The sequence below is a fragment of the Orycteropus afer genome, unplaced genomic scaffold, assembly GCF_000298275.1.
Source record: "Orycteropus afer afer isolate SDZICR_OR568_19922 unplaced genomic scaffold, OryAfe1.0 scaffold00113, whole genome shotgun sequence".
Taxonomy (NCBI): domain Eukaryota; kingdom Metazoa; phylum Chordata; class Mammalia; order Tubulidentata; family Orycteropodidae; genus Orycteropus; species Orycteropus afer.
The window spans coordinates 6674549-6690315 of record NW_006921700.1 but is presented as its reverse complement, the minus strand read 5'-3'; the positions used below and the strand labels follow the sequence as shown (position 1 = coordinate 6690315).

The 15767-nt window shown below is 46.8% G+C and overlaps 1 protein-coding gene across 1 annotated transcript in view; it reads right to left on the bottom strand.

Moving 5' to 3' along the window:
• LOXHD1 (lipoxygenase homology PLAT domains 1) overlaps positions 1–15767 on the bottom strand; it is a 179416-nt gene that overhangs the window by 44503 nt on the left and 119146 nt on the right. The window contains exons 27-31 of the mRNA XM_042781382.1: positions 10600–10716; positions 9111–9273; positions 3051–3205; positions 739–948; positions 467–602 (exon numbers count right to left, since the gene is read on the bottom strand). Of these exons, the coding sequence (XP_042637316.1) occupies positions 467–602; positions 739–948; positions 3051–3205; positions 9111–9273; positions 10600–10716 (781 nt within the window). The remainder of the gene's footprint in view (positions 1–466; positions 603–738; positions 949–3050; positions 3206–9110; positions 9274–10599; positions 10717–15767) is intronic.

The window sequence follows — 15767 nt, the reverse complement described above, 5'->3', positions numbered from 1 at the left end:
GCCTGAGTCTTCCTAGATCACCCCTCTTCCTTCTGCAGAGCAGCTGGTGGGTTTGAACCACTGACCTTCTGGTTAGCAGCCAGATGCCTTATCCACTACACCACCAGAGCTCCTTGTTCAGCATCTTAGCAACACCCAAACCTTTGCTGACAGATTGGTGGTGACTGCACATGAGATGCATTGGTGTGCAGTCAAACCTAGGTCTCCTATACAGAAGGTGGGATTTCTACCACTGACCCACCACTGCCTCCATTCTCTATCTGTGAAAGAGAGATAACCCCTATCCTCTCGTCTTATAGGGATGTTGTGGGGATGAAAACAGGCAGTACCTGAAAACTGTGTGTTAATTATAAAGGGTTAGATGCAAGTCAGATGATGATGGAGCTGAAGAATGGCCCATTCAAGAGTAATTGAAAAACATTTTCTTGTGCCTGCTCCTCTTCCAAAGAGCTCTTGGTTAGCCTACCTGGGCCCTCCTGAACGTAGTCAGCCATGGGCCCAGTCACTGTGTCGATGTCAATGTCAGCCATCTTGGAGCTCAGGGTGATCTCCCAGAAGTCTGCAGGGCTGCTGCAGTTGCTGCTTCGGTCCCCAGTGTACTCCTGTCCAGAAAAGCATGATTCAGACTCAGTATAGCTCTGGTAACTTCTGCCCCAGAGAACCCCCCCACACACACCAAGTATAAGGATGCAACAGGCCATGCTGGGCCAAGACCCCCTGGACTGTCCCTTGTAGCACCTTCTCATAAAAGAGCCTCTCAAGACGTCCATCTTCCTTCTTCATGGACAGCCAGCGTCCGCACAGGAACAGGAACTCGTCCTCATTGGTGTCATTCCATATCTCCACCTTCTCCACGTACCAGTCTGCACACCACTTAGTGTTGTCATGGCGGAGTTTGATCTTGTAGATGACGCCCAGGTCAGCGGCCTCAATAATGAAGGTGTCAGCCTGCGGAGTCCAGATGTGGGTACTGGGTGAGCACCAGCTCCCCACCCAGCCCACTCCAACCCCATCCATCCAGTACCTTCCAACCCTTCAGGTGTTGGGCTGAACAGATCTTCCTAGCTGAGGAGCTCCAATCTCTAACAGAACATTTGGATTCCAAGGTTCTCACTTCCAGAGTGGCTCCATTTTATTACAGTCTGCCTTCATTAATATTTTAATTAATGCATCCATTCAATAAATGTTTATTGAGTACCCACTCTGTGCCAGGCAGATCTCTTGACTATATGCTCTGTGTTGCTGCTAGAAGGCAGGGGAAAGGTGAGCCCTCCCAGCACGGATGAAGACCTAACTGTGCGCCAGGCCTGCTTCTAGGAACTTCATATGTTCTAATTCATTTAACTTTCACACTAACCACAATTAACTCTATTTTATGGTGGAAGAACGTGAGGCACAGAGATGTTAAGTCACAAGATCACACAGCTATTAAGTGTCAGAACCAGGATCTAAAGCCAGGTGGTCTGGCTCTGGTCTGGGGGCCTGACCCAACATGGTCCTGCCCCAGGGCACAGGGTACATGTGAGTGGGCCTGGTGAGCATCTGCCTCATATAGAGTCAGGGACTTGGGGTGAGTCACTTGACCTCCCTGGCATTCCATTTTTCCAACTAGAAAGAGGAGGATTTAGCCTTGTACCAGCTATCTTACAAAGATGATGAACAATGATATCTCATGTGTGTGTGTGTGTGTGTGTGTACAAAATGATTTCTCCCTGTTACAAAGTGCTGTCACATCTCTTGCCCCATTTTTAAGTCCAGGGGACTAGTTAGCAATCACATTATTATTCCTACTTCAGAGGCAAGTATTCTGAAGCTGAGAGGCAACTGTTTTGTATCTGGATGGAGCCAATGAGGATGAGAGGCTGGCTGACTCCTGGGCACCTTGCTGCCAGACGGGGGCTCCTTCCCCCATGCCTCATTCCTGAGGCTACTAGCCAGCTATACACCCACTTAGGTGATACCCACTTTTCCTGTCCCAAGGCTTACTTCTAGCTCACCAAATAGCAGTGGCTGAGCACTAAGGAATGTGCTGAGCTGAGTGACAGGCTTCAGGAGACATTTAATAAATGTCTATTGGTCTGTGCATGAAATTCACACCTGCATCCCTATAGGCAAGGGCACAGATTGGAGTAGGAGCCTGTCACCTTAATCTAATCATTCTATGGATACAGCCTGGCCTATAGGGATTGCAAGCAGATTTGGGGAATGGAGAGAAGGAAAAAGAGGCTGAGGAGCAAGTGAAGGTGATAAGGTAGGAAGGGCATGAAAGAGAGGAGCTGAGGCTGAGAGGGAATCAGAGGGAGAGAAGTATGGTGACACCCACCCCAGAGACCCCTCTGTGTCAGATTTCTCCCCTTCTGTAAAGTCACAGTTCATCAAAGCTGGGTGCAGTCTTAGGCACCAGCCAGCTGGTGATTGTCAAGCTATTTTCCAGCCCCAGAACGCTTTGCTTAGACCTTAACAGACAGACCAGGTCAAAGTGGACCCACGTGGGAGGAGCGGGTGCTCTCCATCTCCAGTGGCTCCCCAGGACCTCTGTGCCACCCAGGGCTTTGCATAACATGTTGATCCCTCATTTTACAGATGAAGAAACTGAGGTCAGAGAAGTTCAATCAGATGAGATGTTGACAGCAGAACCAGCCTTCCAGTCCCGCAGTTCAAGCTTCTGTTGGTCCAACCCTTGCCATTCCTCATTGCTCACCTCTGTGCACAGGAAACACCCCCAACACTCTGGGTTGTCTGGAGATGACCTGTTCCTATACAGCCAACAGCTTCACACACCCAGGCCTCCTGCTTGCCCAAGCCCTACCTTCTGCTCCACTCTCACCCCAATGTGGAGGATTCAGGGCTGGTAGGTATGAGTAAACTAAGACAGGAGGCTGGATAAGTCACTCTCACATAAGGGAGGGCAAGGGAAAAAGCCCAAGTGAGTATTTAGGACACATAGCAAAGTTCCCAGACAGCTCCAGGGGCCAAGAAGAGCTGGTTTCAGGTATCTGGATCTAGAGAGGAGGTGGAAAGAGGGGAAAGCTCATTGAGTCTGTTCATACCGTTCCTTTTTCAAACTTGTTGGTACGGTTCTCTGACTTGCCAAGGTATCGCTCTCCTGTGTCTCCCAGGTCTCCGTAGATGGTGATGTAGACTTTGGCATCTGTTCCTGCCCCAGGAACATTTCCTGTGAAGATCTGCACCGAGTAGAGTACAACTGGGCAGGTAGTTGGACAGAAGGACAGACAAAAGAAAGAAAAGACTAAAGTCACTTTAGGAGATTAAGGGAACTGGATTTGTAGGAGAGATTAAATTCCTGGTTCAGACCGACCTCAAGGAATCAATGCCTTCCTTTAATTTTCTCAGTTATTTGCAAGCCCATGTGGATTCACCAGTGGAATGTTCTACCATCTGGTCTGAACCCAGGTTGACTCTAACAGACCCAAATGAGGGAGCCTTTTTTGAGTGTCTCTCAAGTCAGTGAACACAGGGAGAAGGTTCAGAAAACTCCCAGCAAGGTGTCCACACTATGGCCACTAAAATATCTACCATGACACACCAACAACAATATGCCTTCCCATCGACGGTGATGAGGATCAATGGCACATCCTTCTAAACAGTCTATGAAAAAAGTCAAATGCATTTGAAAGAGTGCTTTTCCCTCCAGGTCCATTCCTTTTTCATTTATTCTTCAACACACTGTCCTCCAGCATCTGCCTCATTGCCCCAGGGAAACTCCTGTCATCAAAGCTACAATGCCCCCACTGCTCCTTCCTCTCCATGTCAGCACATGCAAAGGGCTCAGAAAACATTAATAATTAAAAATCATGTTTTAAAACAAAGATTGAAAATAAACAAATGCCTTGTTCCTGCAGCTTTTGTTTTTGCTGCTATGCACTCATCTGAGAAGAATAAAGTTTTCCTTCCCCCACCTCCACCCCCAATGGAGGAGCAGGTCAGGATCTACTTCTGAAGATCAGCAGAGGAAAACCCTATGGAGCACTACAGTCTGGCCTGCAAACTGATCCGTGACACAGGACCGGGAAGCATTTCGACCCATTGTGCGTGAGGTCGCCAAGAATCAGGGGTTGGCTCCTTGGCAGCTAACAACAGCAGCAACGTCCCAGTACTATCTGCCCCCTCTCCATATTCCTCAATCTAAAGAGTTTTCAAGTCTCAGGCCAAGAAAGAGGGACTCAGCTGGTTTATCCCTAAGGAGAAGGAATGGAAACTGAAGCTTCGAGGTGAAGGGTGGAAGTAGCCAACCCAGGAGGAGAGTCAGTTTCCCCCAGGCAGGGAGAAGGTGAGGGTTTTGGAATTTCCAGTTCGCATGGGTGGCAGGGACCTCTCACCTGCACACTTAGACCTAATAGGGAGGTGGTGGCCAGGCTGATTTGGGGGCTTGCTGCAAGGAGCCTTGAGAGGCAGTAAAGGGGACTCTTGACTAAGACAGGGATTGTGGAGAACAGCTTCTGGCCACCCATGGAAATGACATCTGAGTGTTGGTAAGAATCAGCAGCTACAGCAGACCATGGACAGAAAGGGCACAGGCATAGGTGACACCCTCCTGGACTAAGGCTGTGATCCCCAGAATTCTTATACCCCAAAACCCAAAACCTATAGCTGTTGAGTCAATTCTGACTCCTAGTGACCCCACGGGACAGAGCAGAACTGCCCCATAGGGTGTAAGGCTGTAATTGTTAAGAGAGCAGACTGCCACATCTTTCTCCTACAGAGCAGCTGGTGGGTTTGAACTGCTGACTTCTCATTTCAAACCACTGCACTAAAAAGGATATCCTCTCCCTGCAGCAACTTTCCTCCCAGTTTTTGCAGGTGGGCTCAGACCAAGACTTTATCAAATCTAGATAAATAAGGTAATGTGTGATCCTCAAACCCATGGTTATGGAACATCTTCATGCTCACAAAGTGGCCACTATGCTTTCTTATATTTTCCCTTGGATTCACAGCTTTTTCTCTCATGTTCTTCTCTGCCTCTCTTGATGCTCCTACTTGAATAGCTTTAAGGGTTCCTAATCTTCTATCCATCTGTCAATGTGTCATACTGTGGTGGCTTACCTGCTGTATTAACATGGAAGCTAGGCCACCAAGATTTCAAATACCCATGGTGGATAGCTTTCAGTAGAGCTTCCAAACAAGATAGACTAGGAAGAAAAACTTGGCAATCTACTTTGGAAAATTAGTCAATGGAAACAGGATATTGTCTGCCTGGACTCAAACAATCATGAAGATAGCACAGGACCAGGCAACTTTTCATTCTGTCGTGTGTGGGTTCACCATGAGTCAGAGTCATCTCGACAGCCACTAACAGCAATGTTCTGCCTACTCTTGGATGTGAGTGCCTCGTAGGTTCTTTCCACACCCTCCTACTCTTGTCCTATACCCCCCTCACTGTTGATTCTTTGACCAACTAGAAGCCAGTTTCCCAAGTCTATGTCTCCAGCCCATTTCTCTCCCATGCTTCAAGTCCCTACTCCTACGACCTAGGCCATCTCCACCTCAACTAGACCTTGAGATAGCAAACTCACACAGCCCCACCTGAACCCTACTTCCACCTCCCCTTTTTCCACATCTTCTCCCTACCCATCTCTCCTGTATCTGTAGCCCCACCCTGCTCTCCAAACTTCCCTGGAGCACTGTGAGAACTAATTGTCACAGATTGTCATGGGCCTGTCCCCTTCAAGAGCAGAAACCAGGAAGTGGTCACACCTCCCACTCAGCTCACTACAAAACCCAGTCAGTGTATTTCACAAGCTGAATCAATAAACAAAATCTTTTTCCATTGTTTAAAAGGTTTAACATTGCCCTACCCCCTCTGGCTAATACTGACATGAGCTAATATTGGGAATCTGGTCACAGTTCAGACCCAACAGCTGACTCTCTTTTCCTGACCTCACGTTCATCCTCCCCATGCATCTCAGCTGTGTATTCAGGCCTACTGCAGACCTGGGCTGGCTGTGAAGTAACCCCAGGTGTGGTGGGACTGCCAGATTACCTTTTCTGCCCCCATCGCAACAGGTCTTTGGAACCCTTGTCCCAGAGTGGGTGCTGCATCACCAGTGGCTATGTTTAAATTGCCTTCCCACCCCCCTCTATCCTCACTGCTTTCTGCAGTCCTTTGCGAATGAGGAAAACTGATTCAGCTTCTGGGTGCTGAGCAATGCAGTTGTGCAGTCAGATATAGCTATTTCTGGATCCTCCTCCCTCCCATCCCACCCAGGCCATGGCTCATCAGTGCAAAGACGTTTCCCTAGAAACATCACCAAGCACAGAGTGGGCTTTGTGGCCATGTTATTAATACAGAACAGCCCAAGTGGGCCACTGGAACAGCTTTCCAGGGTGTCCTCTGGGATCCAAGTTGAAAAGGAAGTTATTCCCCAGATTTAGCAGCAAAGAAGAGGCTATGGCTAGGGGAAGGCATATTATTGAGACAATACTTGTTTTTATATCTAAGTGAGTAGCAACTGAGATTAAAAGAACATTGGCGATAGGTATAGAGGTTTAAATGGGTCCCTAGTGGGGCAAATGCGTTAAGTGCTCAACTACTAGTTAAAAGGTTGGCGGTTCAAACCCCATCAGAGGCACCTTGAAAGAAAGGCCTGCAATCTATTTCCAAAAAAACCAGTCACTGTAAACCCTGTAGAATGTGGTCCTACCTTGTCACACCTGTGGTCACCGTGAGTCAGAATCAACTCAACAATAATTGATTTTTTTTTTAATAGAGACTTAAAAAGGAAAACTATGTTTGTCTTTTGTTTTTTGACTCTCTTAATACCTCACTAGAGAAGTCCTGAGGGTATAGTCATTAAAGGACTAGGCTGCTAACTGAAAGATCAATGATTCAAACTCACCAGCTGCTCTGTGGGAGAAAGACGTGGCCATCTGCTTTGGTAAAGATTATAGCCTTGGAAACCTTATGGGGCAGTTTTACTCTGTACAACAGGGTCACTGTGAGTCAGAATTGATTTGATGGCAGTGAGTGTGAGATATATATATAAAACTCATTGCCATCGAGTTGATTCCAACTCATAGCAACCCCCACTGGGTTTCTAAGGCTGTAAATCTTTACAGAAGTAGATTGCCCCATTTTCCTTCTGCAGAGTGGCTGGTGGGTTTGAACCACCAACCTTCTAGTTAGCAGTGAAATGCCTTGGGCACTGCACCACCAGAGCTTCATATGTGTGTATGTGTGTGTGTGTGTGTGAGTATAATATTTATATATATGTGTTTATATATATATATATATATATATATATATATATATATATATATATATAATAGGAGCTCTGGTAGCATAGTGCCTAAGGCACTTGACTGCTAACCAGAAGGCTGGTGTTTCAAACCCACCAGCTACTCCTCGGAAGGAAGGTTGGGCAATTTACTTCCATAGTGATACTGCCTCAGAAACCCAAGGAGGGGTCACTATGAGTCAGGTCTAACTCGACGGCACATAACAACAACAACATAAATATAATGTGTGCGTGTGTGTGTATTAGCTCAATAGCAGGCAGAAAAAACCTGTACTCTTCCTGCCTCCACACAGGTCTTAGAATCTTGGGTTTGTTCCAGTTTTGCCAGGAGGGCAACACAACAAATTTAGGCTGGATTTCCCAACTCTCGAGGCTACTCTGGTTGTGTCCCCGCACTTGGAGAGAACAGTAGTATTGTCTTGAGTACCATCAGGAGAACTTACCAAGACCAAACCTATTGCCATCAAATTGATTCCAACTCATAGCAACCCTATAGGACAGAAAAGAATTGCTCCATAGGGTTTTCAAGTCTATAAGTCTTTATGGAATCATGCCTCATCTTTCTCCTGTGGAGCGGCTGGTGGGTTCAAACTGCTGACCTTTCAGTTAGCAGCTGAATGCTTTCACCACTCTGCCACCAGGGCTCCTTCATCTGGAGTAGGAGATCTGTTTTGCAAGTAAATTTGATTTTTGAAACAGGTATATTTTATTCCAAGCTCAATAGCTGTAGCACAGGGATCACCAGAGACAATGCTATCACTGGTCAAAACAGAGGTGTGACTCTGTCCGTGTGGTCTAGGAGGGATGCGTGTGCATGTGTGTACGATGTGTGTGCATGCACACATACCTGTGTACACACACACAGAAAGCAGAAAGAAAGTAGAGAGGGCTAGGCACAGAACCATGAGGAATACTACCTGGCACGAGAAAGGAAAACAGCACGCAGTAGACTAGTCAGAGAGGCAGGAGGAGAACCAGAAAACGGAATTGTCGTCAAAAGCAAAGGAAGAGGAAGTACAAGAATAGGTAATCAGGTTGATTCAAAAACTGTGGTGAAAACCACATCGATGAGGGATGAAGAAAGGCAACCAGCATGCACAGACAATAAGCCCATGACCTTGGACACTCTGAAGCCGTGCCCGACAGCTGAGAACAGACACACACTAGGTCCAATCACATATGAATCTAGTATGAATCTAGTATGTTTCCTGTCTCTGACTTAGTGGGGACAGTTGTTTTCAGCAAGAACAGAGAGGACACAACCATGCAGATTACTGTTGCTGTGCTGTGTGCCATCAAATCGACTTCAACTCATAGTGACTCCGTGTGAGAGAGCAGAACTGCCTCATAGGCGTTTTGAAGCTGTAATCTTGACAGGAGCATGTTGCCAGGTCTTTGCTCCCGCAGAGCTGCTGGGTAGGTTTGAACCACCAAACTCTTGGTTAGCAGCTGTGTACTTACCCTGTGAACCACCAGAGCTCCAACCACACAGATTAGTAGTCCAATAAACTAAGAATAGGGAGGACACAAGGGCCAAGGTAATCCAGGCACAGGATAACACAGTTTTGGGCAGAAGCACAATGTCTGGGGCTGGCCTGCAGAGCAGGAAAGATCTGAACATAAACCTTGGAGTGAGACAGCCCGGACTGTGAAGAACAGCTCTGCCATTTACTAGCTGTGTGAACTTTGGCAGGTCATTTAACCTCTTGAAGCCTCAGCTGCCTCTCTACAGAACAGGGATAATAACAGAACCTTCTCACTGCGTGAGAAGCTCAGCCTGCCCAGGGCAGGTGTTCACAGGGAGGGGCCACGCTGCTGGGGCTACTAATGAGATGATGATAATCGCTAACTTACTGTCCAGAGGTTCCTCTACTTCCTTGTAGATTTGCCTTAGGGACCCATCCTTCATGTATTTCTCGGTGAAGATGTCATAAGGGACCAATTCTCGAATGGTCTTCTTATCATCCTCAGAGGTGGCAAGCCATCGATCGCATGGGAAAGTCAAGGTCTCTGAACCCTGAAGCAAGGGGAAGAGAGGAGAGTTAGACCTTCATGTGGAAGCTGCTGACTTCATACATTCATCGGCATGTCAATATGTATGGGGCCAGGGACTAGGGTCAGGCAAGGCAAACGCCACTGGAGAACTCCCCTAACCCAATTCCAGCAGATCAGTCTGATTTAAGGACTTTTCAGAAGCACATCGAGTGGTAGGGTTTGAAGGGCTGGGGTTCTCAGAAAATAGGTATCGGAACCCCATCTGGAAGATTCCTATTCAGGGGGCTTGGGGAAAAGTTCTGTACACATACATTTTTTATTATTGTGATATACACACAACACATACAATACCTCATCAATTTCTTTGTACACACTTCAGTGACATTGATTACATTCTTCAAATTTTGCAACTATTTTCATTCTTTTTCCAAATTATCCCACCATCATTAACATATCTTCAGTGCCCAAAAAATAAAAAAAAACATACCCACAACCATTGAGTCAATTTCAACTGATTGTGACCCTATAGGACAGAGTAGAACTGCCCCATAAGTTTTCCAAGGCTGTAAATCTTTACACAAGCAAACTGCCCTATTGTTCTTTTGTGGAGCAACTGGTGGATTCAAACCACTGACCTTTTGGTTAGCATCCCAATGCTTTAACCACAAAGTCACCAGAACTCCTCCCTTCAATGTACTCTAAGCAAAAGCTCTCCCTTTCCCCCTCCCTCCCATCTCTGGTAATCACAGACTACTTTTGGTTTCTATATATTTACTAATTTCATGTAAACCAAAAAGCCAAACTCACTGCCATCAAGTCAATTCTGACTCATAGTGACCGACTTTGGGTTTCCAAGGCGGTAAATCTTTACAGAAGTAGATTGCCTGGTCTTCCTTCTGCAGAGTGGCTGGTGGGTTTGAACTGCCAGCCTTCTGATTAGCAGTCAAATGCCTTAGGCACTATGCCACCAGAACGCCAATTTCATATGTGATATTCTATACTATTTGTCCTTTCGAGTCTGATATTTTGCTCAGCATGAGGTTCTGTATTTTTCAATTGCTCCCTAAGTCATTTATGTCCAGAGCCGTGATAGAGAGCTACTTCCTAGGTTTAGAATTCTGTAGTTTCACGATTTTTCCAGGTTGAGTGAGGTGGCTTTCTGTCTGTGAATTCCTTATGGTATGAAGGGCCTACCTGATCAGTCACTGGTCACAGAGTCTTGAGAGTGGGGAACAGAGACATAGTTGCCCAGACCCTCCTCCTTGACCTTTCAACCAGATTCTAAAATATTCTGCCATACGCCTGAGCTAGTCCCTGCACTCTGAGTGAACCAGGTAAAAAAACTCACATCTTTATCTGGGAGGAGCCTGCGGATGTCCACATGGGAGCAATGCCACCCAGGGTTTATGCCTGTGTTATCATGGCCAATCCGAATTTTTTCAATGACTTCTCCCACATCTTCTAGCTTTGGAAGGGAGAAAGCACATTAGCCAAAGGCCTGGGAAAGTACTATCTCAGAAACAGCCTGCCTCCCCAGGGCATCTGCCTTCAAGTCTCTTGGAACGTGCAGTGTTACCTTCTCCCAATGTGTCTCCTCTGTCCTGCCAAGCAAGCCCATACTTCTCTCTGTACATACCATATTCATGCTTCACTTCCCTTCTTCCCACTTGTAAACCACCTAGACTCCAGAACTCAGTTCAATTCCACTCTTCATGATGGAACCCAACCCTCTGTCTTTTTTTTTTTTAATTTTTATTGTGATTTGGGTGAAAGTTTACAAAGCAAATTCATCTTCCATACAACAGTTCACATATACTTTGTCTCATGACATTGACTGTAATTTCCCACGATGCAACAGCTCTCCTCCCACTTCCTCCCCATAGTTACCTCTTCCCTGTGTCCTTCCCTCTCATGCAGTCCTGACTTCCAAGCTGATTCCCTGTGTACACACAGCCCTTCTATTCTTCCATGATTGATCTCTCCAAGGAATGTATCTACCTAATGTAAATGTTTGGGAGTTCTGGTAGCATAGTGCCTAAGGCACTTGACTGCTAACCAGAAGGCTGGTGGTTCAAACTCACCAGCCACTCCTCGGAAGGAAGATGGGGCAATCTACTTCCATAGTGATACTGCCTCGGAAACCCAAGGAGGGGTCGCTATGAGTCGGGTCTGACTCGACAGCACATAACAACAACAACAACAATGTAAATGTTCAGCTTATATGCCTGTCTTTTGTTTAGCTGGAAGCCACAGAAGTGGGTTCAATTCCAGACCTGAAGGGCAGGTAGGGGCCATAGCGTCAGGGGTTCCACCAGGGGTGGAATCAGACCAGCTAATCTGGTCCCTTTTTTTTTTTTTTTTTAAATGATTTTGAGTTTTGTTCCACATTGTTCGCCTACCCTATCCAGGATCTCCTACAACAATCCCCCTCCAAGTCCAACCCTCTATCTTTCATTATGAACTTACTAATGTAACACCTCTTTACCTATTTTAGAACCGAATTGCGTATCAGAAATTGAGTTATGGTTCTGCCTATGCTTTTATCTTGCTGGGTTGACCTTGTCCAAGACCTTTGGCTCTCCAGAGTCTCCTATTTCTTCTGTTACTCCTCTTCTGTACTCTCTCAAATCATAGTCCCTCAAACTTGACATTCTGTCACCACAGGACCTTTGCACATGCTTGCCTTGCCCCTCCTCCTTCCTCTTCTTTACCTAATCCCATGCCTGCTCCACCTCAACATTCAGGCTTCAGATCAAGGATCATTATTTTACCACCACAAGGAGATCACCTCCCTTTATGACAGGCTCTCATAGCATCTTGCAACTTCCCCCCAGAGCATGTCCCTTACTAGTGTAAATTTGCATTCACTTCTGTGATACTCTTTCCATCACCACTGAAAGCCACAAGGGAAGGTACCACAGCTGTTTTAGCTCACCATGGTATCCCCAAAGGCTAAAATAGTGCCTGTGACCTAGCTACTCAACAAGTATTGGTAAAAAGAAGAATGTGTGTTTTCTCATCTGCAAATGGATATAATGCAGTTAGCCAGATTATCTCACCACATGATGGTGAACCTCAGACACAATAGTGTATATGAAAGCTCCATTGAACAGAGAAACTGAGAATGTGGTCTCATGAGCTCCTGAACCACAGGGGCTACCCTCTCTTCTCTCTTTTGCCTGGAGCCTACAGGCATAGGGGTCAGGGGAGGGGATCCGTCAAGACTGATTAATCCCCAAACCCCTCAGGGCTGCTCTGAGAAAACAATGAAGTGGTCTTCTCAGCCTGGCACTCCCCTCGCAGCTCTCTCCCTGCCTGTTGCCCTCCCTTATCCCACCTGCTCCCCCTACTCCGGGCCCTACTGAAGCCTTCTGGTTCCCTCACAGTTCACGCACCGCATTCTCCCCTGGAATGATGTTGTATTGATAAAACCACACCCTGCCTCATTCCTAAGAGGACCTGGGGCAATAAGAGGGTAAGAAAGAGTTGAGGAAGTCAGCGCGAAGGGAAAAGGAAACCAGTCAAACCAGTTGCCATGGAGTTGATCCCTACTCATGGCAACCCCACCTGTGTCAGACTAGAACTGAGCTCCATAGGATTTTCAATGGCTGATGTTCTGGAAGTAGATCACCAGGCTTTTCTGCCAAGGCTTCTCTGGATGGACTTGAACCTCCAACCTTTAGTTCAGTAGCTAAGTGTGCTAACCATCTGCATCACCCAGAACTCCAAATAATACACAGATGCCCTGGCTCATGATTGGTCTGTGGAATTCATACCATGAGGTTTTATATAACAATTGGGTGGGGTGGGTGGGTGTTGCACACTTAGGTTTCCTGGCAGCCCTTCTGTGAATCAAGCTACCCAACCTACTCCATCAAGCGCCCAGGAGCTACCAAGAGGGCAGTATGGTCAGCTCCAGGGTGTTCCCTGATGACGGAGAGCTCTTGATGAGTGAATGGTGTTGGAATGGTTGATTGAGTCATCTGTCCAATGAAAAGCTCTCATAAGTGCAGACAGAAGCAACTGCTATATGAACTGAGCAGCCTCCAACCAGTGGCTCCCTCCATCCCCACACACCCACCCACTGTTGGCAGCCAAGAGGGGTCCATCAGCACTGTATGTGGACCATTTCAACAAGCCACTTAACCTTCCAGGCCTCAACTTCCCCATCTATAAAATGGGAGATTAGTGTCTCATCTAGCTAAAGGTATGGGTGTAAACAGGGTCATCCTCTGAGGTCACTTCTAGGTGTAAAATCTCAGACATGGTTCTTTTTGTCAACCACAGTGTAGTTCCAAGTGACAGGCAAAGCGCCAGGTCACCGGAAACTCTGAGAATGAACAAGGATGCCAGAGCTGCTACACATTCTCCAACAATCCTTGCTGGCCTTTCACCCACACTTCATCAGATAAGTGAGAATTCAAGTCCAAAATGCCCCTGGGGGGGGAGAGATGTGAAGCCCCTAAGGGCTTTCTGAATGACTAAACAAAACTCAATGATTTCAGGCTGATGTTCTTTCCAAGGACATCTTTAAGGAAGGCTTATTCTTCCACGATGCAAGGGGCATGGAAGCTATGGATGAAATCTTTGGTTCACAGAATCTTCCTTGAGGACACAGAGTTGCTGACAGAACCAAGGAATAAGGATTCCCTGCTTCTCGGGAGCTCTGGTGGTATGGTGCCTAAGGCATTTGATTGCTAACCAGAAGGCTGGTAGTTCAAACCCACCAGCTACTCCTCAGAAAGAAGGTTGGGCAATCTACTTCCATAGTGATAGTGCCTTGGAAACCCAAGGAGGGATCACTATGAGTCAGATCTGACTTGACAGCAGTGAGTTTGGTTTGGTTTCGGCCTCTCCTGTGTCCAGGGTCCCCTATGCATCCTTTCCCCAGCTTATCTCTTTGAGATTTGAGATGTGTGGTGCTAAGATCTCAAGGGGATTTTTGTGACTTTAATCACCCTGTTGTGTGTGCTGGTGTGGTCATCTCATCCATGACCTTCAGAGAGCACAAAGGCTTATCAAGGGACTGCTGGCCACGGTCAATGGGCCACAGGGGCAATAGAGATGGACTCAGAGGATGTCAGCACCAGGAGAGACCCTAGAACTCTCCCAAGATGTGAAAGAGTTAAGCAGAGAAGGCTCTAGAATCAAAATGTTTGAGTTCAAATCCCGGCCCTGCCTTCTTTCATTATGTCACATTGAGCAGCAAGTTACTTAACCTTCCTGTGCTCTGTTTCCTTATGTGTAAAGTGGGATGATCATAGCACCTAACTCTTGGAATTGTGATGAGGATGAAATGAGTTGATATACACCAATTGCTTAGAACAGGGTTGGCATATGGGAAAACCTCTCCCCGCCCCCCAAAAAAGCATGGTTGTTCGGATTCTGACTCGTGACAACCCCACGTGTTACAGGTAGAACTGAGCTCCCCAGAGTGTTACTGGTTGTGATCTTTATGGAAGGAGGGCTGGTGGTGCAGTGGTTGAGCACTTGGCTGCTGACCAAAGGGTTAGCGGTCTGAACTTACCCAGTGGTGCCATGGGAGAAAGACCTGGTGATCTCCTTCCATAAAGATTACAGCCAAGGAAACTGTGTGGGGGCATTCTACCCTGTCACACAGGGTTGCTCTGGTTACATTTGATTTGATGGCACTTAACAACAGCAACCAATTGTTCTGGTGGCAGATTTCCAGGCCTTTCTTCCATGACATCTCTGGGTGGGTTCAAACCATTAACCTTTCAGTTAGTGTTGTTGTTGTTGTTATTTGCCGTTGAGTTGGTCCCGACTCATAGCGACCCCTCCTTGGGTTTCCGAGGCAGTATCACTATGGAAGTAGGATTGCCCAACCTTCCTTCCGAGGAGTGCCTGGTGGGTTTGAACCGCCAGCCTTCTGGTTAGCAGTCAAGTGCCTTACGCACTATGCTACCAGAGCTCCCGTTCAGTTAGTAGTAGAGTGTAATAATTTGCATCACCTGGGGACCTGGCATTTGGGAAGTGCTCAACAAACGTTGGCTATAGTAATAGCAATAGCAAACCCCTTTGTCCCAGGATGAGGATGAAGAGAGAGGGGGTGGTTTGCTCTCAGGCTAGTGGCTGAACCAGAACCTGAACCTGAAGTTATGACTCGAAATCCAGAGCTCTCCACCTTACCTGAAGATCAATCAGAAAAGAGAAGAGACAGAAACAGAGACAGGCAGAGGGACAGGCACAAAGCTTTCTCATTTGTTTCCCGAGCTCGCCTATGCTCCTAAGACCCAGATAAATTAGAAAAGAAAAACTAAACAAACAGCAACAAATGACTGGCAAATTTTGGCTGTCTATTAGTGGGGACTTCATTGATAAAAGTCCCCGGAAATCATGCTGAGGTGTAATCACAGCTCTCAGCCGCTGACGGCATCAGGCTCGGATGAGTCACGCATCAACACATCTTGGGTGGATGAGATGTTAGCGTGGTGTGGACAAATGAATCAGCCTTGAATTTTGCTTGTTAAAACTCTCAGCGAAGGTGGCAGACCT